General features: G+C 47.6%; 1 protein-coding gene across 6 annotated transcripts in view; it reads left to right on the top strand.

Moving 5' to 3' along the window:
• Positions 1–6,385: 6,385 nt before the first annotated feature.
• Positions 6,386–21,041, top strand: part of ADPRH (ADP-ribosylarginine hydrolase) — a 112,645-nt gene continuing 97,989 nt past the window's right edge. Inside the window, exons 1-2 of one of the 6 annotated variants that reach the window (XM_086955504.1) lie at positions 6,449–6,540; positions 17,094–17,167. In XM_086955504.1, the coding sequence (XP_086811630.1) occupies positions 6,480–6,540; positions 17,094–17,167 (135 nt within the window). In that variant the 5' untranslated portion in view covers positions 6,449–6,479. Of the gene's footprint in view, positions 6,541–17,093; positions 17,168–21,041 lie in introns of all 6 variants that reach the window. The other 5 variants (XM_086955503.1, XM_086955506.1, XM_086955505.1 and 2 more) reach the window with 5 other exon arrangements.

A 21,041-nucleotide genomic window follows, 5' to 3' on the forward strand; every position in this document is an offset into this window, starting at 1 on the left:
ATGAGTGAGCAGGGGTCCCCACAGACCCAAATTTCATTTAAATAAATCCATGGGGACTCCGTCAGGCCCTGGAGCTTTCCCTCTAGAGCTAAGTCCAATTGCACCCTCCACTTCCTGGAGGAAGACCTGAAAAGGAGTGGCAGGATATAAAAGCTCTCGTAGCCTGGCAGCACACATCTTATCTTCAGTTAGATGGTAAATGGAGGCAAAATGCTTCACCCACTACAAGCCAATGTGTTATATAACAGGAAGAAGAAACTGAACAAAAAAGAAGTAACATTAAAAATGTACCTTAATGTAAAATTTCCTAGCTAACGTAACGGAAAGTTTCAATTCTATTAAGGACAAGGAGGCGAGGATTATGCAGTCCTTTCTTCTCTTTATTATAATCAGCACTTCAAAGAAAAACCAATCAAAACGTTTTTATTGAACCACAACTCCCATGAGCACATGGGAAACAGTGTCCATAGTAACCAACAGCCAATGATGGATCCGTCCGCCGTATAACTAGCCATGACGTCCTCTTCTATTCCTCGTCTTCTCTGTGAGGCAGAAATCTCTGTAAGACACCTCATTCTTTCTGGTCGTGTCCTAAAGTAAATAAGGAGACCGTTATCTAGTCCTTCTGACCAGAAGCAAGGCAAGTCAATACACAGTATGAAGAGAGACTACGAAGCTTGATGATTTGTGTTTAAAAACAGTACAGATTGTAAACAGTGAACTAAGAAAGGTAAAAAACAGTGATTCCCACAATGCATTGCATAAATACTCCGTTGAAATACCTCAAAAAGTAGTACTTACTGAAATACGAAGGTACACGGGGGGGACGAGACCGCCCCGGCTCGGGTGGGATAATCCTCGCCTCCTCGTCCTTAATAGAATTGAAACTTTCCGTTACGTTAGCTAGGAAATTTTACATTCTATGTCAGGACGGAGGCGAGGATTATGCAGTTTCAAAACTTATCCACAACAAGCTCTGCTGCGCCATAGATAGGCTTGAAGTAGAACTTTTTGAAGGTAGACTCCGAGGACCAGTCTGCCGCTGCCATGATGTCCTCTAACCTACCACCTACCTGAATGGCCTTAGAAGCCATGGCACCTCTAACAGAGTGAGCTCCAAAAGTGGTCACATCTATGCCCGCCTCGGCCATAAGCCAACGGACCCACCGGGCAATAGACGGAGCCGAAACCGCTTTGAAAGGTTTCTTCAGTGCAATGAGGAGTTGACGCTCCCCAGGTGGGCGACAATCCTCGGTCATATTCTCGTACGCCTTGAGGCAACGCACTACGCACAGTTTTGAGTGGTCCGAGAAGGACGGGTACGATACTGACCTGATGCTAGTCTTTGTGCGCCTAGCCACTGTTAACGTCACCCCTTCCGGAGTGAATACGCGTGCCGAGATGTCTAACGCACGCACGTCAGAGACTCGTTTACACGAAATCAGACACAGCAACATAGTCAGCTTAGCTGACAGTTCCTTTCCAGACAGATAGCTGTTGTCACGCCAAGAGGCAAAGAACCTGAGTATGATATTGACATCCCAGAGGTTGGAAAACCTGGGTTCAGGAGGAGTAGAAAGCCTGGCGCCCTTCATGAGTTTGCAAACCCAAGGGTGTTCTCCCGCCGGCCGTCCGTCGACGTGAACATGCCCCGCCGAAATGGCGGACCTGAAAGAATTAATGGACTGATACGTCAACCCCGAGTCGGACAGTTCGGCCAGGAAGTTCAGAATGAGGGTAATGTCAGCCCCCACCGGATCGGCGTGTCTTCCCAGACACCAACGACGCCACCGTTGCCAAGCCGATCGGTACCTCTTGACCGTACCAGGGGCCCAGGCCCTGCTGATGAGTTCCGCTGCTCCCGCCGAAAGGCGGTCGTCCTGCCAACGTCCCCGGAAATCCTCCATGCCATGAGGACCAGGGTCCCCTGAAGTACCAGTGGGTGCCCCTCTCCCAGAGGCCCCGAAAGTAGTGACGGAAACGAGGGCAGTTGAATTGGACAGTCCCAAGACAGCTCCAGCAGTGAGGGAAACCAGGCCTGAGCCCGCCAAAAGGGGGTCACTAGGACCAGAGAGGCCTGCTGACGGCGTACTTGAGCCGCTACTCGAGGAATCATGAGGAAAGGAGGGAAGGCGTACGCCTGTTCTGTCGACCAGTCCTGTAAGAAGGCATCGACCGCGACCGCCTCCGGGTCCGGTCTCCAGCTCACGAATCTCTGAAGTTGACGGTTGAGCCGGGAGGCAAACAGGTCCAGCGTGAACGGACCCCACGTTTCCTGCAAGGCCTGAAAGACCGCCGTGTGCAGCCTCCAATCGCTGAAGTCCAGGAAGTTTCTGGAATGCCAGTCCGCTATCGAGTTCTGTGCGCCTGGGAGATACTCCGCCGAGACAGAAATCTGTTTCTCCAGGCAATAGTGCCAGAAATCCTTCGCCAGGTTCGCTAAGGCCTTGGACCGAGGTTTGCCCAGGCGATTGATATACTGAACCGCTGACATGTTGTCCATGCGCAGCAGGATACAGAACGACACTTTGTTCTGCGTCAGAGACTTGATCGCAAAGGAGCCCGCCAGAAGTTCCAGGCAGTTGATGTGGAGCCGAAGTTTGCCCTCCGACCAACGGCCCCCCATCGTGATCTCGCCGCAACGGGCTCCCCAGCCCGCTCTGCTGGCGTCCGACTCTATGATCAGATCCGGGTTGGATCCGAAAATCGCTCTCCCGTTCCATGCGCTCATGTGTTCTATCCACCATCTCAACTCCACTCTCGTTTCCACCGTAAGGGAGATGAGCTCGGAATAAGTCAGGCCTTTCCGGAGATGTTGTGCCTTCAGGCGTTGAAGAGCCCTGTAGTGTAGCGGGCCCGGAAAGATCGCTTGGATCGAGGAGGAGAGGAGGCCCACAATACGAGCCAGATGTCGAAGGGAGATCCTGTCTCTCCTCAGGGTCTGAGAAAGTTCCCTGCGGATCTTGTTCACCTTCTGCTGCGGGAGACTGAGGCTGGCCGCGTCGGAATCTATGAGGAAGCCCAGAAAAGAGATTTGTTTCTTCGGAAGGAGGTCCGACTTCGGGGCATTCACCACAAACCCCAGATCCTGGAGTAGGGCAATAGTCATGGTCAAGTGTGACCATAGACGATCCGGCGACTGATCCATGATCAGGATGTCGTCGAGGTAGATGATCATCCGAACCCCTCTCTCGCGTAGCGTTTCCACCACCGGCCGAAGGAGCTCCGTAAAGCACCATGGGGCCGACGAGAGGCCGAACGGAAGGGCTTGGAATTCGTAAACCTCCTCGTTCCACAAGAACTGAAGGAAGCGCCTGTGAGGGGGAAAGATCGGTACCGTGAGATACGCGTCTTTCAGGTCCAGACGGACCATCCAATCCCCTTGAAGGAGAATGTCCCGGAGAAGATGGATTCCCTCCATCTTGAAATGGCGGTAGACCAGCCACTCGTTGAATTCCCGTAAATTGATAACCGGGCGGAACCCCTTGTCCTTTTTCTGGACCAGAAAAATATTGCTTAGGAAGCCCGCAGGGTGCAGGCGCGTTCTGCGAATCGCGCCTTTTCTGAGGAGATCTGCGATTTCTGTGTCGACAAGAAGCTTGTCCTCTGAGGAGAAAACCAAGGGACGAGGGCGAACCCTCTGGTGGGGAGTGCCGTAGAATTCTATCCTGAAACCTCTGACCGTCTGGAGGACCCACGGGTCTGAGGAGATCTTGCTCCAGTTGTGGAGGTGATCCCGAAGCCTCCCTCCCAGAACGGATGGGGAAAAAAGGGTAACACTCACCGGATGGGCCTCCCGGTGCGTTTGCACCGCTGTGGTAACCTCTGCCGCGCCCTCGGCCGGCGCCTCTGCTAGGGTAGAAGTTCCCCTGGCGACCATCGTTCCAGCCATTGTTCCGGCGCTGCTGGGCCTTGTTGTTAGGGCCTTGCTGGGGCTGACGGCCGGAGGAGCGACCCCGTCCTCGTCCGGCCCCTGCAAAAACCCGTCCAGGAAAAATTTTCTTTATGGACGTTTGTGCTCTGTCGAGTGCAGAGAAAGTTGTCACGAACTTGTTCAGTTCTCTAATAAAAGGCTCCCCAAAAAGCCTGCCTTGTGCAATAGGGCCCGCCTCCGACGTGGCCAGATCTCCTAATTTCGGATCAATCTTAATGAGGAGGGATCTCCTCCGCTCTGCCGCCAACGCACAATTTGCGTTCCCCAGGAAGCATAGGGCCCGCTGAGCCCAACCTGCCACGACCTCCGTGGACATCGGAGTCCCCGACTCCTTGGCCCTCTCGGCCAACTGGATGATCTGGGTGACGGGGCCTACGGCGTCCAGGAGCTTATCCTGGCAGCTGCGCCAGGAGCGATCAATACCCTTCCTGGGGTCTTTCATAAATTTGGCGAAGAACGCAGAGAGTTTCTCGTCAATATCAGGAGTGGCTGCCACTCTGCCCTCCAGCTTAGGTCGAGGGCATTCACCCCGCATGCGGGTCCGAATCTCCTTCTCCAGGGGTTGGCGTACTTTACTAGCCACGTACGCCGCCACCTTGGGATCAGGGGTCCATTCCGACGAACGCGGATGGTAGATCCTCGACGGATCAAACATGTCCGGGACTTTCTCATCCCCTTCCAGGGACTCTGAGGAATGCGACGCAGGGCGCCAGGGGCGTCCTGAGCCCTCATCCTCATCGTCCGAGGAGGTATCATCCTCGGTTACACCCTCTCCTCCAAGGGGAAACCCTCGTCTAGGTCTGAATTCGCGGCGACCTCGCCGCCATCATCTCCGGGGAAGAAGCCCTCCCGGCAGGGTACATTTTTAAGCGTTCGCGCACTTTTATGGAAGGAGTCCCTCAGGCGATCGAACTCCTCCAAGTGCCCCGCGTGACGCTTCGCCGACTTTACCCCCCCCCCTGCGCGCCTTTGGCTCCGCGGTTCACAGGAACTGCGCCACTGAACACCCCGGGGATACTTTGAGTGAGGGCCTCCACACTCTCCCGCAAAGGAGCCAGCACCGAATCCAGCGCGTGTGACAACGCGCGGCCAACCGCCGGCGGCAGTGGTTGGGAGCAGCCAGGGTCTTCCATCCCCTGAGTGAGGGGAGTCGACTGTTCAGCAGTCTGCATTGTGTGAGGGTGAGAGCACTAAACACCTTTAACTAGTTACAGAAGGTAGCCCCCTCGCCGGTGCTCCGACAGTACTGCTGTCAATTAAAGGGTGCGGTGACTGACAACCGCCACTAGAGGGCGTCGCGCACGAGGGCGCGCTACTACACCGGCCCGGTGTCAGGCGAGGGTTGGTGAGTCAGGTGATAACCTGCCTCAGCGCACCGACCCGAGGGGCAAGCGCCGCAGTCGCAGCCTTAACCCGAACAGTGGCGCCCTACGGAGCTAAGGGGAAGCGAAGGCGCTCTCCACAGAGCCCGCGATGAGAGGAACGGCAGAGACGGCGCAAGCAGCGCCTGACGCACGCCGAACTGCCGAGGATCTGAAAAACAAATCAAGCGCACCGCTAAGCAAGCGCTATTGCACAAGCAAACACAAATTAATCCACACAAGACAACCAAACGTCAGAAAGATAAAAGGTTTGACTTATCTGACTAGCAGAGAAGAAAGAGGAATAGAAGAGGACGTCATGGCTAGTTATACGGCGGACGGATCCATCATTGGCTGTTGGTTACTATGGACACTGTTTCCCATGTGCTCATGGGAGTTGTGGTTCAATAAAAACGTTTTGATTGGTTTTTCTTTGAAGTGCTGATTATAATAAAGAGAAGAAAGGACTGCATAATCCTCGCCTCCGTCCTGACATAGAATCACAGCACCAGCTGCAGAAGGACCCAAATAAAGATGGAGCTACCTCTACTTGTTGGAGGCTCCCGAGCAAATAAGATTAAGAGTAGCCGGCACATGCTACCCAATTAGGAGGCAGAATGTAAGAGTGACATTGAACGCCAATAAATTGTAAGCAATCTCCAGGCCCCTTGTAAATACTATCTCTTGCAAGTACGAGCACATGAAGCTCATGTGCTGTCGCAGGCGAGACCAGGACCTAAAAAAGGTTCTGTCTATGGATACTATACATACCACATTAAATAAAATGTCTAAGAATGGACAACCAAGTGCAGTAGCAGGCCTGCTAAGAGGCCTATGACCTTAAGCAATACCACAGGGGGACATGCAGAGCTGTTCAAAGCTGTTTTACTGAAAACCATAAACTGTGCTCCCCTCTCATTTCCGCAGCCTCCACACTGCTAAGCGCTGAGACGCTTTCACCAACACACCCTGAAACTAAGGTGCAGCAAGCTGCCCACGTAGAGGCGAGAATAAAAGATAGTGAACACCACGGCAGTGAAAGGGTTAAGTTGGGCGCAATGCCATTTGCTTGAATGAAAGCCAGTGACTCATTTTCGAAAGCATTGCAGTAAAAGGTCCAGCAGGGTGCGCTCACACCGCCCCAACCGACATTTCAACCAGGAAGTAAAAGCAGGAGGTTGAACATGACAGCTGGCCGGCGCCCCTGTGCTCTGGGAGTCGCACGCGGACGTTCCCTGTTGAAAGGTGAGTGAGAGAAAGAGTTGCTGTCCCCACCTGTCCGTTCTTCGACTGGCCGCGTCGTGAGATTGTAGACGAGTGATCCTGTATGGAATGAATGTGGCGGCAGGCAGGGCTGAGGGTGGAGTTTGACTCCACCAATGTTCAGAGACTTCTATTTCTGGTGCATGGCTTAAGTGTGCCTTTTCTTCATTGCACCTAGCGCCTAGTATCTTGGAGTACTTGGTTTCAAAGCACTCCTAGTGTTGTGTTGAAGGGGGAAATGGACAGCAAAAGAAGGAACCCCGGGTATTCATAGGAAATAAAGTATTTTTAGAAAATGCTGCGCTGCTATTGAGAGAACAACGAACTATGGGAAGGTAGAGGATTTGAAATCCTGGCCGGAGGAGAAGGAAATGCTCGGCGGAATGGCACCAAACCGAAAGTGAAACACAATGCTCTGTAAGTGCGCCATGTATTCTATCGCCTGTTAGCACATCCCATAACTTCCTTAATCCGCCTATTGATCGTTTTTGTATAGATATCCTTATTTTGGGCTTCTCGCGCAATAAGACTTATTCCTCCAAAATATGTTTATTTTATTTGTCGAATGTAAGTATAAGTTTTCCAACACTGTACTTGGTAGCTGCGGGGCTGGGGTCACAGGGGGAGGAGTGGTGAGCACTATGTGTGCATGACAGTGGCGGCTGGTGACATTTGAAAGTGGTAGGGCGTAAAAGTGTTTGAGTGCCCTTAGGCGAGTGAGTGTAGCGAGCGAGTCCAGTTTATGGTGGGGCTCGGCGAAATTCGGGGGGGGGGGGGAGAGAGAAGGCAAATGGTGCATTTAAGCAAATTTAAGGAAGCAAGAGAGTTGATAAAGCAATTGTGAAAGTTAATTATGAAATAAAGAGATATCCTGATAATCGGGTAGGTAACTTAAAAAGCATGCACCTTTAATTCCAGCTACATGCACATCATGTTTTTCCACTTAAAACAAGCCTGTTTTACTTTCACGATACCCGCGTGTTTCCTTGCGTGCAAGGAATGGGTGCTTCTTTCTCACTCATAGAATATAGATGGCATTAGTCTAGTAGAGAGTGGTGGGTGAGAGGAGAGAAATCCAGGAAAGGGGAGCTGGGTGGACAGAGACCTAGAAAGGTGGAGGGATGTGGGTGAAAGCAGGAGAGTGTTCAGAGAAAGGAATGGGGAGCTGGGTGGACCGAGAGAAAGGTAGAGGGGAAGCTGGGGAAGAGACTAGAGATCGAGAGGTAGAGGGAGTGGTGAGTGAGGAAGAGGGGGAGATGATCTAGAAGAGGAGTGAGAGGGAGAGAAGTAAGGAGGGAAGTGGTAGAATAACTGCTGGCAAGGGAAGGAATTGGTGACCAGCATAGAAGGGAAAGCGGATGAAACGAGGAAACTTGGTGGGAAAGAGGAATGGAGAGAAGTGGAGTGTGAGTGTCAGAGAGAGGACAGAAAGGAAAGGCGGAGAGGTGAGTAAGGCAGTGAGGAGAGAGACGGAAGGCGTTGTGGGTGTGAGGAGAGAGAGAGGGGGAGAGAAAGGAAAAGGGTTGTGGTGGGTGAGAGAACGAGGAAAGGCAGATGTGTGGTGGGTGAGAGGTAGGGAGGCGAAGAAGGAATGGGGAGTAGTGGTTGAGAGACAGGAATGAAAGGTAGAGGTTTTGGGACGAAACTTAGAGAGGGAGTGGAAGGAAGGACGGGAGAAAAAGAGGAGGGAAAGGAAGGTAGTGGCGGGTGAGCCTTGTGAGAACATCTCTTCGCGGAACCAACGTGTCCCTTCCTTCGGAAGTAATCCGCGCGTGGTAAGAATATTCTGCTCTGGTTTTCATCTCGTCCCAGGAGGGAAGTTTCTGCAAAAGGAGCGGTAAGATTCTTGTTCAGAAAAGAGCCCCAAAGCTGCGCCCACCCCCTTCTCAGCTGCTCGGCACCCTCACAACAGCCTTGTTGAAGTCTTGTTTTCGGGTCTCGTTCTTTTTTGTGCTTGGAGAATGAACCCTGGGGGTGGATAGGTGGGGTAGGGTTTACTGTGTGGAGAACTTGGTCATTGAAAATCTGAATCAGTGGTGTCACTTGTGGCTGCCGACATCTATTTCCATGACGAAATGTGCACTCTTAAAACCCCACACAAAAACTCTGATCCTTCCTTTGTGATCCGGGTCAGATTGTGTGAAAACCTCTCTCTCGTGAACCGCCCCCGGAGTCTCTTGGGGACAGACCTAGTTGGCAAGGAAATCATTCAAAGAGGCAGACTCACAGAATTCTGATGTGACGAAGCTTTGTCAGTGATCTGCATTGAACTCGCGCCCAGTCTCCTTCGTGCAGAACTTCAAGGCGCTAAGAAGATGTCCTGTCCTGTGCGTGCTGCTCATTGTTACAAGGCAAACAGCAGCCCAAGATGTTTAATAAATTAGCCCAAAAACACAATCCACATCAAATGACGCGCTTGCTAGGGGATACTGTAAGCCAGCTCAGTGGGTTAACAGCGGGCTCATCTACTGTATTGTCGTGTTTTGCAGGCTGTTTCAGGATCGCTTATTTGTACCATTCTTTTTTTATTTTTTTATTCCTTTTCTAAAATAACTCGCATTTAGTTTCAGTTGCTGCAGTTTTATAAAGCGCGTTTCATTACAAAGACTCATATTTATTGCAGTTTCACCCTCTGTTGCTGTCGTTCACAATCACAGGTGCACGCCACACAAAAGACCACGACACTTAGAAGGGATGCATGAATCCGAAATTCAAATTTGGTTCACCCCACGACTAAAGAAACAGGCAAAGCCGGGTCGCAGCTCGTGCCCTCCCCCACGCAGGCTCGCATTTGTAGTCCAACAGGGGCCTGAAGTTTGAGCACGGGGAGAAACCAGGCCTTAAGACAGCTGAATTTGGTGTGGTAATTCAGTAAACCTCCCAGCCCAGCTATACTATTCCCCACACTCTGTATTTACCTAGCCTTGCCCTGCCGCTGAGAGGCTATGATGTCTACATCTACCTGCGGAGTCGCGGCATGTCGCAATACTTGGTGGGGGAGGGGTGTTAAAATTAAAACAAATCTTACCTGACCGCATTACACAAATAGATGTCATTCTCACACCGGTCCGTGAGCTGGCGTGCACTTAAGACGTAAATGCCGGTTTCGCTGAGCACAGACAGGGGGACACAGTCCGGCGTCCTTCAGTGAATTCACTGTTCAGAGCGCAGGTTCAAATTTACCCCACCGCCTACGTCTCAGCCGAACCAGACGCTGCTCCAGCAGCAGCGCGAGGATTGGCATGAGCAGTAGTGCGCATGTTCTGTTTAGGGTTTAACAATTTTTGCTACCAGCCCGAACATGCGCACTAGGCTGCTCATTAGAAGAGCGGCATGGAATAACCTTCGCTCTTCTAATGAGCAGCACCTAGTGCGCATGTTCAGGCTGATAGCAAAAATTGTTAAGCCCTAAACAGAACATGCACACTTTTGTTGTGCCCTTCGCCGATTTGCACTGAACTCCTGCTGCCCCGCCCCCTTCGGAGGCGACTGCCTCCGGGATCCCGGGAATGTAATTTACAAATGTGAGTGAGACTAACGGCAATAGCACGCACTGCACACTTGTTACTCCACTCCTGCCTCAAATTAATTAGGGGGGCAACGCCCAAGCGCCCTAATGGACGCACCGCCCCTGGTGCATGACTGTTTGGCTGGCCGGTCATGCGCACCTTGCATGTCCCCACCAGGCTGCATTACACAACCTGGTCAGGAACATGTACAGGCTCTCATTCCCCTCTGAGTGCCGAACCACAGCGGTCAGACCAATCACACCGCTGCATTACAACGTTGAGATTGGTTTTAGCTGTGGCTGGCAGTGGGAGTACTTGCAGGGCGGTGACGTGGGGAGGGGGGGGCAGGGTGGGGGATAGTAATGTATGGATTACGGAACTTCCCAGGTAAGTAAACATTTAAATAAAATGAAGTTTGTTGAGTGCATTGCATCCCCATATGCGATGCAGTGTGCGCAACAAAATTAGTTTTATTTATTTAAATGTTTACTTACCTGTAAAACTCCGTAATCCATACATTACTACTCCCAACCTGCCCCTCCCCACGTCACCGCCCTGCAGGTACTCCCACTACCGGCCGTGGCTGATTGGTTTAGGGGAGGGAGCTTGTGTGTGCTTCCAGTTCTTGCTTCCGTTCTGGGATGTCGGAAGGGAAGCGAGGAGCGACTCGGCCGGCTGAAGAGGAAAGTGTGTGTGTTTGTGGGTTTTTTTTGTTTTTTTTCATACCCTCATCCCCTGCCCTGCCACACCTGTTCCCTGCCAGCCACCACTGTTTTTTATTTCAAATGCTTACCTTTTTGGAATATGGAAAGCTGTTAGAGCGGTTTTTGGACATTCTTCGTTTGTCGGGCAGCAAGGAAAGTTTTTCTGTGAAGGCGGTGTGCTTCTGAAAGGGAAATATGTAGGCCTGGGCAGTGAACTCCGCTCCGTTCGCTGAGTTTTTTTGCACTCCGTCGAACTTGACGAGTTAAGAAAAACTCTCCTTGTAGCGGAGTTCTTTCCTTGCTAGCTAACGTTAAGTTGGCGAGCGTGAGTGAAAAAAGTCCAATGCGTCAACTTCCTCGTGAGTTTTCTCCTCAATGTGGGTGGTCGCTACGCGTGATGTCGTTCTCTCTGATTTTACAGTGCAGGATTAACCATGGGGCTAAAAATCGGCACAAACTGCCCTGAGGAAGACTGAAAGGTAGGGGAAGATGTCTCCTGAGCTGCTATAGCGCTCAGTGAGTTGCATGGCAATACATTTTTGCACATGAAGGGTTGCGAGGTGGCTCATTAATGTTTTCTTTTATTGACACATCTGAGTTAGTTGGGGCTGATTATTGTGGAGCTGCAGTGGTGTCTTGTCTGTTGGTCACAGCTCTGTGTGCACTTGTAGGCTAATGTTTTAATTATTGCATTCTGGTTGGCAGAACTGGGCTATTTATGGAACCCTTGTTTGTCAATTGTGCATTGTCTTCCTTTCTGCACAGCAGTTTTTTCTGGTATGGAGAGCAGGAAGTGTGTGCAGGGGAGGTGGATGATGTCCTACCCATCTGAGGGGAGCCTGCCTAGGGCTCAAAGATCTAAAGCCTAGGGAACTGGCCCATACAGGTCCTGTGTATTCGACTGAATCCCAGGTCCAGTCCATGATTGAGGTGGCGGTGCCTGAGCTGAGGCCTTGGCTGCCAAGCCTAAGAAGAAGGAAAACCATGACAATCAATCAATCAATCAGAATCTGTAATCTTTCGGTTTTGGGTGTTGCCTTTCAGTCTAAAATCAGCACCTATGGTCTTCACTGAAGTCGCATTCCCTCTGGTGGGGGTTCTGCGTCACTAGGGCATCGCATTTCTTCCATATCTCGATGACTGCCTGGTGTTCTCATCCTCCCTGGAGACCTCTGTGGCTCAAGTCACAAGAGTACTTCTGATTCTGGAACATCATTGGTTTCTGGTGAATCAGAAGATGTTCTCAAAAAAGAGGAACCAGGAGCTTTTTTTAGCAGGTCCAGCACACATACTCCCTAACAATACTAGTTTAAATAGAGGGGTGTGCATTCCCTAGGACATGTAGTGATGGTCTGCTCTGTAAAATAATCTCCCATTGAAGGAAGTGCCCTCACACACCCTGAGATGTGTCATGCTTCATCATTTGGGCATGCTCCTCATCTGGCCAGTGCTGCAGTGCCCGATGGGCACCCCAAGGGGGCTCTGTAGCAGAGTTCTTTTTTTGATGTAGCTTTTTGATGAGTGAGAGTGAGAGTGTGTGGGCTAAGGTGAGTAGTGATGGAGATAATTATCCTTTTTTTTTTTTTTTTTTTTTAAATAATTTTTTATTGTAAACAGGCTGACAAAAAAAACAATACATATAAATGTCCAAGACATGGAAAATATCAAGAGAAAATTACTATAATATACAAATCAAATACATAGGAAATAAGAAGTACTAGGGTTATCATTAAAAAAACACCAAATTTTACATATAAATTCATTAAACAGCAGGGGGAAAGTAACTTATATATTTCATAATGAGTCAAATAAAGATAAGACTTGATAGTCATAACAAGTCAAGCAACAAGTTCCCCATTTTCTTTCAAATTTGACCAAAGAGCATCCCGCCCCTTGTGTTTGCTAAGGCAAATTCCATGGAATATATTTCCATTACTAGAGCCCACCAGTCCCAAACCGTAGGTGGGTCCGTAGCAATCCAAGCTCTTGCGATAGTTAGTTTAGCACAGGAAATTAGTATAGTTGCCAAAGGAGATTGAGGGATTAGGGAGGTATTACAATCTAACAGAATTAAGGAAGCAGAAAGCATGGGCAACCCAATCTTCTTGATTCTGCATGCATCTTGTACCTTATCCCAAAAAGGCTTAAGCTTGGGGCAAGAGAATAACATATGTACTAGATTAGCAGCTACTCCAAGACATTTGGGGCATTTTGTGCGATCTGTGAAGTCAGGGTTGGGGGACCACCTAGAGATTCTTGCCGGAGTGTAATAGAGCATACAAGTTGTTCTAAACTGCTGTAGCCTAAGGCTGGAAGATCTGACTAACTTATTAATATTAGATAACGAGTTCTCTATTTGCTTTATGGTGACATTTAAGCCGAGTAGGGCCCCCCATTTTTCCGTTATTTTAGACAAATCATTTGTTTTATATTTTACGAGTAGCTTGTACGCCCCGCTAATAACTGATTTGATTTTTTTAGAATACAAACTAGTCCATATGTCACATTCCGTAATATTTCGAATCTTTTTTTTATTAATTAAAAAATCATGAATCTGTAAGTACTTATATCTGGAATATTCTGGTAAATCGTATGTTGTTTTAAGCGTACTAAAGTCAGCAAACCCCTGTGGGCCATATAAATCTGCCAATGTATTAATTCCCTTCTCGGCCCAAATGTTATTAGTAGTGTCGGAGAAGACACTTGGAAGACATGGGTTGCCCCAAAGCGGTAACTTTGGATGAAAGAATGAAGTCCTGCTATAAGTCAGTATGTTTTTCCATATCTTTACTATATCCCTGGCCGTCTTGAACCTTACCCTCTTGAAATAGTTTGGGTCATTTACTCTAAACAAAAACATGTTTGACTCTTGTTTCAGCATAAATTGATGAAAAAAATTACTTTCCCCTTTAAGAAGTAAAGAACGTATTCGTAAAACAAATGAAGACCAAAAGTACAACTTAAAATCAGGAAAATTAAGCCCTCCCTCATTCGTGGTGTTTTTCAAGTGTTTCAATGATCTTCTTGCTTTTTTGTAGGCCCAAATGAAACTATTAAGGATACCGTCTAATTGTTGAAAAAACCGATTGATGGAGATAATTATCCTATAGAGCATCTGACCAAGACTTTTAGCATGCACGCTCTATAGAATCATTATCTCCAGTTAGGGCTACCCTGCTTTTACTTAGGTTAGTGAGCCTCATGTATAAAAGTTTAATGAACCGGGCTTCCATTAAACTATTTTAACTCTCGCATCACTCCACTACACTACTCACCTTAGCCCACACACCCTCACTCGCCAAACAACTTCATAAAAAAAAAAAAAGAACTCCGCTATAGAGCCTCTTCGCGGGTGCCCGTCTGGCATTGCAGTGCTGGCCCGATGAGGAGCACGCCCAAATAATGAAGCATGACACCACTGGGGGTGTGTGAGGACACGCTCTCCGATGGGAGGTTATTCCACAGCCCTGACCATCACTACCTGTCCTAGGAACTGCACATCCGTCTATTTAAACAAATCAGAAGATGTCCCATCTGACGCCTGTTCAGGACCAGACTTTCATTGGTGCAAGGGTTCTAACCAGCGCAGGATTGGTTCAGATGACAGAGGAGAGGATCAATGGGATTCACTCACATTTGTCCGAGTTGATGGTGCAGGTCAATCCCGCTGCAGCAGACTGGATGCAGGGAGATCTTGAAGCAACAGTTTTTCTGGAGCTTTGGGCCAGTTTCCATCTGAACAGGATGGTGAGACACATTCTGGATAATTGGTCCCAGGGAACACTGCTCTTCTTGACAACCGATGCCAGCTTGGCTGGTTGGTGCACGGCAAGTGCAGGGCATGATGTCAAGGGTGCAGTAGTTGAGGTCCTACAAATGGAGCAAGCTGGAGGCAACTCATCTGGCTCTGCATGCTTTTGCTTCCGTGTTGAAGGGCAAGTGTGTCCTGGTTCAAACGAACAACAACACAGCCAAACCTTATCTGAACAAAAATGGAGGCACAAGATCTCCAGCATTGTCGAGGACCTCCGATCAGATCTTTCTATAGGCACAGGACTACTTACTAGAGCTGAGAGCGATTTATTTAGGGGGATGCTGAATGTCAGAGCAGAAAAATTGAGCAGGGAATATTCTCTCCTCTCAGGACTTTTGTTTGACCAGGCAGGCCTTCCACAGGATTTGCAAGGAGTTGGGGACCCCAGTAGCAGATTTGTTTGCATCAGCTCAGAATTGCCTTCTTCTCCTGTTCGGCTCAAGGTTGAGGGAGCAGAGGGCTTGGGCAGTGGGTGCCCTGTCTTGTCCTTTGCCAAAGGGGATACTTTATGCTTTTCCGCCATTTCCTCTTCTTATAAGGTTTCGAATCAGGTTGAAGCAAGAGGATTCGGTGGTGAGACTGGTAGCTCCAGCACGGCCATCTGACAATGTCCATGAGGATCAGTGAGAGGTTCATTCTTCCAGCAGTGCTAATCCTCATTCCCCAGAAGAGGTGAAGTTACATTCCTTGCATGTCAAGCAGGCGAATCTGCTTTATATGGATAGAGTTTCTGATTTCAGGATTTCTTCTTCTTTGTTTGTGAATTTTGGGCCTGCTAGAAAGGGTTCTAAACCTTCCACTCAGGCTCTGAATAGGTGGATCAGGTCCCTGACTGCATTTGTGTATAGAGAAAAAAGAACTCCGTGTCCAGTTGGGGTGGAAGGTACAGCCACTAGAGCCATTTAGGGGCTCAGTGTGCATCTTTGGTTGAAATTTATAGGGCTGCAGCATGGGCTACACCTGCTACGTTTTTACAACATTACAGAGTGATGCTGGGAATTGACCTGAAGGAGGTTTTGGGTTAAAATTGCTGTCTTCTATGAAGTAATAGGCGGTTTGGTTACAGGATTAAATAAACTGTTTGGTACATAAATAATCGGTTGTCCTGATCGATGTTATTGCTTGTTATGTCTCATTAAGTAATTAGGGGGGGAAGCATACGAGAAGGTAATGCTTCAATTATTTACTGGTAATTGCATTACTCGGACTACGTTTTCAACTTAATTATTTGACCCCTCCCTCCCTGTTGGTACCAGGCCAACTATACTAGGTGGGTGCTTGTGTCTACTAAACCAGGAGGTGATGAGGGGGAAGGGGCTTTTCAATTTTGTGGAAAGGGAACTGGGTGTGTCTGTGAGGCACGGTGTCCTCATTAAGTAATTAAGTTGAAAATGTACTCAGCTTAATTGCATCAATTGAAGCATTTCCACATTAGCTTGACATCATGACCTGACACATGAGATGTAGCCAATAAACTGCCTCGAATATGCACTGGAATCCAATGAAGATGAAACATGAACAGTTACTTGATTTGCACATGTTGGGAATGCTAAAATGAGGTGGTTATTTATACTCGTCACTGAGATGGAACTGTGTCCTAGATTTTATGAAAGAAAAATCTGTAAAGGTTCGCCTGACCCAGGGGACAAACCTTACACTGAGGCAGGAAGACGACTTTGAATCAAGGGATGAAACCTTTCAATCTTATTTTTGGGTTTGAAAGGTGATTACAGCTAAAAGGGTACGTCTTAGGAAGTGGAAGAGTAGGAATCATGATAAAGTTGAAGGCTGAATTAATAAAATCTCAAAACTGGGTTCAAGGCAATAGGCTACATTCATCACCAAGAATAGATTGAAGCTTTTTGTCAAGGTTTTCACAGTATGGAATTCTGTGACCAGCTATTTGAGGGATTTTGATATGTACTTAGGTTACTGATAACTTCATTCTGTATTTTGGTAATTGCTAAGGTGAATTGACATAGAGGGACTGGTAGATTGTGTATTATATGTTAAATATTAACTTGAGTTATTATTTCATTTATTTGGTATTGTGTTTATCATTCTTTAATAACACGTTTTAATGAAATATTACTCATGACACTTCAGGGATTTGAGCAGAGCTTTCGTTTCCTGACTCCAGTTAAAGCTCTCTGCATTCTGGTTCTTGTACCCTTCTTTATAAGGACATAATAGACACATGGCTGCAGGCACTGGAGTGTAAATAAAAAAACATTGACTGGTTGACTTACCTAGGCATAGAATTTTTAAATTTGAGAGGTGTCTGCGTGTAGCTTGCAGATCAGTGGTGTAAATTGGAGTGTAACTGAGGGAGAAAGATAGTGTTACATTATTTATAGGATTTAAAAGTAAGCCATCCAGCTTTTCTGCTTTCAGGTTGAAGTGGCCTCTTATCTCCTTTGTTTCTCCTGCCTTCAGTTTTGTCTTTTCATTTAACTGTGTCTTTTCTCCTCTTCCCTTTCACTGTCTTCTGTGGCTTCCTGACTGAAGTGCTTTTTCATCTCATCTTATATTGGTTTTCCGCCTCAGTCTGCCTTTTGACTAATCCACACACGCAGTACCAGGTGAGTGCATGCATCATTCTGTTTTTTTTATTTAGTTTGCTCCCAAACAAGTTCAGGGCTCGACAAATCATAAAAAAATGCTCTAGACTTGCAGGTCTAGTAAACTACAAAATCTCCTCGACTAACTTAAATGAACTTGACCTCAAACTCTGAAAACTGAGCAAATTTGTCAGGTTAACAAGATTTAAAAGCATTTTTATTACTCATTTACTTTGTGAGCAATAAAGATGCCTTTAAATCTTGCTATCTTGTCACATTTCTTCTGCTTTCAGAGGCAGAGGTCAAGTGTCCAGTTTGTATTCCTACTCACCAGAAAGGGCGAGTAGGACCTAAAAATAGCTCGTCCTTAAGCACGAGTGAACTTTTCAAGCCCTGAAGTTCCCCCAACAAGCTTTAGTAAACTCAGGGACATTTCCTCATTCTCTTTCAATCGGGACCTGACACGTGAGATGTAGCCAATAAAGTACATTGAAACATTTAAAGTTACTTAAATTAGACTGATTCTGTCAGACTATAGTTTGTCATCGTTTTCAGAAAATTGCATAAGCTTTCCACTTTTCATTTTTGTGACAGATTTTGGTAATGGGCTTGCTTGTTTTAAGTCTCTTAAAAGCAAAAGCTATTATGGACAAGCCTGAGATGTTTAATGTAAAAGTAGTTACTGTAGACCCGAACAACTTGTTTTGCTCTCTCTACTGTATTGTAATGTAAATGTAAAATGTTTTATTGTATGATTAATTAAAATCTCAATAATGAAGGTAAAAGAAAGACACTACAAAAAAACAGTACACTAAGCCTGGGTGGAATTCGAACCCCGTGATGTGCAAAAAGAACTCCTCCATCATATGCGTTGGTCCGCAAGCGGCGAACTGTGTTAGCATTCGTACACTATGCATTTTATACATACCCTTAAGAAGCAGGTTTTTATTTTCCCTTAATTTAGTCAGCAAATCTTGTGATTGGCATGCCCTATATTGATCATTCTTATAGTCTCTACTGGGCAACATTTTGACACATGTTTGTTTGTCTTTGGTGGTTAGTTCAACCGGTCTTTGAAATCATACATTTTCTGTAATGCATTCGCCATATCGGGGTTCATGTCTCCCACCTTTCGCATTACTTTGTAGGCACCTACTGGCCCTTATTCCTCATAATTAACATTTAATAATTACATACTAAAAATATATTTTTTTCAAGGTTTTATTTGGTTTAAGAATATTCATTTTCCTATTGTAATCACTTGGTGATGCATTCATTGATATTCATGCTACTTCCTTTGAAGGACTGGGTTATTTAAGACCCAGCGGTGCCAGGGGACAACACCTGAAACCTTCGTGGGTAACCTGTTCCGGCGTACAAATGACAGAGACACGGGACACTTCCTTCGGCGTCAAAGATTCGAGGTTTATTTACTGCAGGGAACACAGAAGTCACGTGAAGTACACAGCCGGTATGTTCGCGGGATCTGATTCAATTTGCTACTGTGGATCGCTCCTTTTTATACAGTTTTCTCTCATAGGTTAACATGGTACACAAAGGTTTACAACTTGGTTCCCATCATAATCCCCGAGAGGGGTCGCTTTGATGTATTCAAGGTCCGGAACATAAGTACAGAAACATTCGGTGGTTCCCAACTGTAAAAACCCATCTTCCCACCATTAGTACATTCCAATCGGCAGTAAACAGATCGAAGAAGGAACAAGGACAGGTGCAGAGGAAGGCAAAAACAGTGGGGAGATAGGAAAGGGTGTAAAAGGGGTGGTTATCGGGAAACACGAGCTGCAGGCATCAAAGGGACGTGCCTAATGAGATGCACGGCTGAGACAGTAGACCGGCACGGCAAGATGTGCCTCGAGTGGGGACATCTGCCTTACAGTATCATCCCCCTCATCATAAAGACACTTTCAAAGGAAATGTGTCTTCCACAAGAGTCTTGGGAATCCCAGGGTCGCGAAGCGGACAGCGTCCGTTCGCTGGCTACTTGAGGGCAAGAGACAATATGGATGCCGTATCTAAGATGGAACCCGTGGGTACAGATAGATTACCCCACGAAACAAACGAACGGTTTAAGTTAGTACAGCGAAACTGCGTACACCCACTAAACTCGTCATTTGCGGTTCATAGATACCAGACTCGACCATATTCGTACGAGTCGAAAACACCACTTACGATCGTCACGGAACCTCAGACGCTCCTTTTGCCCTCATGTAGGCAAGCACTAGTCAGAATCATACTCGATATTCATCAGACCGTCTAGATGTTGCTGCAACATAACTCTGTCCAACTGAGCTCCTTTGGTAACAGGCGGCTGTCTTATACACGTCGTAGCACAGAGGCCACATAAGGCAGGACCACACTGCACACAAAGGCAACACGTGAACAGAAACGCTACAACAACTCCGATGATCATCAGAATCTTCCAACCCCAAGTCGACATCAGGCCCCAAAACCACCCAAGCAGCGTCCAATCCCCTACGTCCACGTGTATGGACTCAGAGATCTTATGCAACTTTGAGATGGCTTGATAGACAGTTGGAGCGCTATCTGGAATGAAAATGCAGCAGCTCGAATGGATCACCTTACATACTCCACCTCGATCTGCTAAGACCACGTCTAAAACCATGCGGTTTTGTAACGTCATAAGCCTATCCGCCTGAAGTTCTGTGGTGATATTACCAAGGGCACTGGCAGTGATATTAGCTGTCGATTCCACCACTCGGGTCAATTGTCTCAGGTTCCTACTATTGACCATAGGTCCCCAAAACGGGAGGAAACCCGTGAAAAAGTCTCCTGCCTCTTAACCGGCAGTGTCCTCTTCGCTAATCACGCCTCTCACAACTCTAGTCTTGTGATAGTCTGCATCAACAGTGAACGTCGGAGGCAACAGATTTGCGATATAACATGAGCCCACAAAGTCGGAGGGCAACCACGTATACGCACGATCATGGCAGACAAAGTATGTACCCTTGGCAGCCAGAAACACAGGGGACGAGACCATCGGCAGGATATAAGTCTCGAAGCAAGCACTCTCTCCAAGACGAGCCCTCTATCTTCGGCCACGACCCAATAGACAGAAGTTACCAAGGTGGGGTACGACCCATATCGGAGGCGAGCTCCTAAGCTGCTTGTCACCAGTGAGCGCACTATACTCGACCTTACTCAGGACCCTATAGGCTTGTACCTCTTCTTCTGGAATGAGCGACGGTTCATAGATATCCCTATCTAAATTATCTATCGCTATAGCCAAAGGCTTGTGATACGAACCAGGACCAGAGTAGGGAGAACGTGGCTCTCGATTGGGGTAGGAATCTAGTGCGCTTCGAAACATTGTTTGGAATGCTCGAGCTGAACCCTGGGAACTATAAGGAAGAACCAGATATGGAATTCCCTTATCCGTGGTATGTGGCATTAACCCGCACACCCAACAATTTGTAGTATTAACCACTAACTGATGCTGATGAAGGAGCTGAATAAAGGAATTATTTCTGAATTCCGCACGTCTAGCCTGTTCGTGTTCGGGTAAGATATGGAAAGAATGAGGGGATGCAGTGGAGGTAGATTTAGGTTCAGAAGTAGGATTAGGTAAAGCAGAGGGTAGGAAGTACGGTATCATGTAATACACCCCACCCGCCAATAACGAAGACAGAACCATAAACAGAAGGAAACATTGAAACACAAAACATTTGGTACGAGTTATCTGCTGTAGTTTGAATCTTTGCGCCTGAGCTTCTTCCAAGTCCATCAGCTTCGAAAACGCCATCCCCTAAGACCGTCCACAACGTTTCTTGACGCACTTCGTTCTGTGTAGCAGTAGTCAATCCCTAGGAGTTCCCAGGAACCGACGGTCTTAGACCTAGTGTCAAGACCTACTAAC

This window comes from Lissotriton vulgaris, chromosome 2_1 (assembly GCF_964263255.1).
Source record: "Lissotriton vulgaris chromosome 2_1, aLisVul1.2, whole genome shotgun sequence".
NCBI classification, from domain to species: Eukaryota; Metazoa; Chordata; class Amphibia; order Caudata; family Salamandridae; genus Lissotriton; species Lissotriton vulgaris.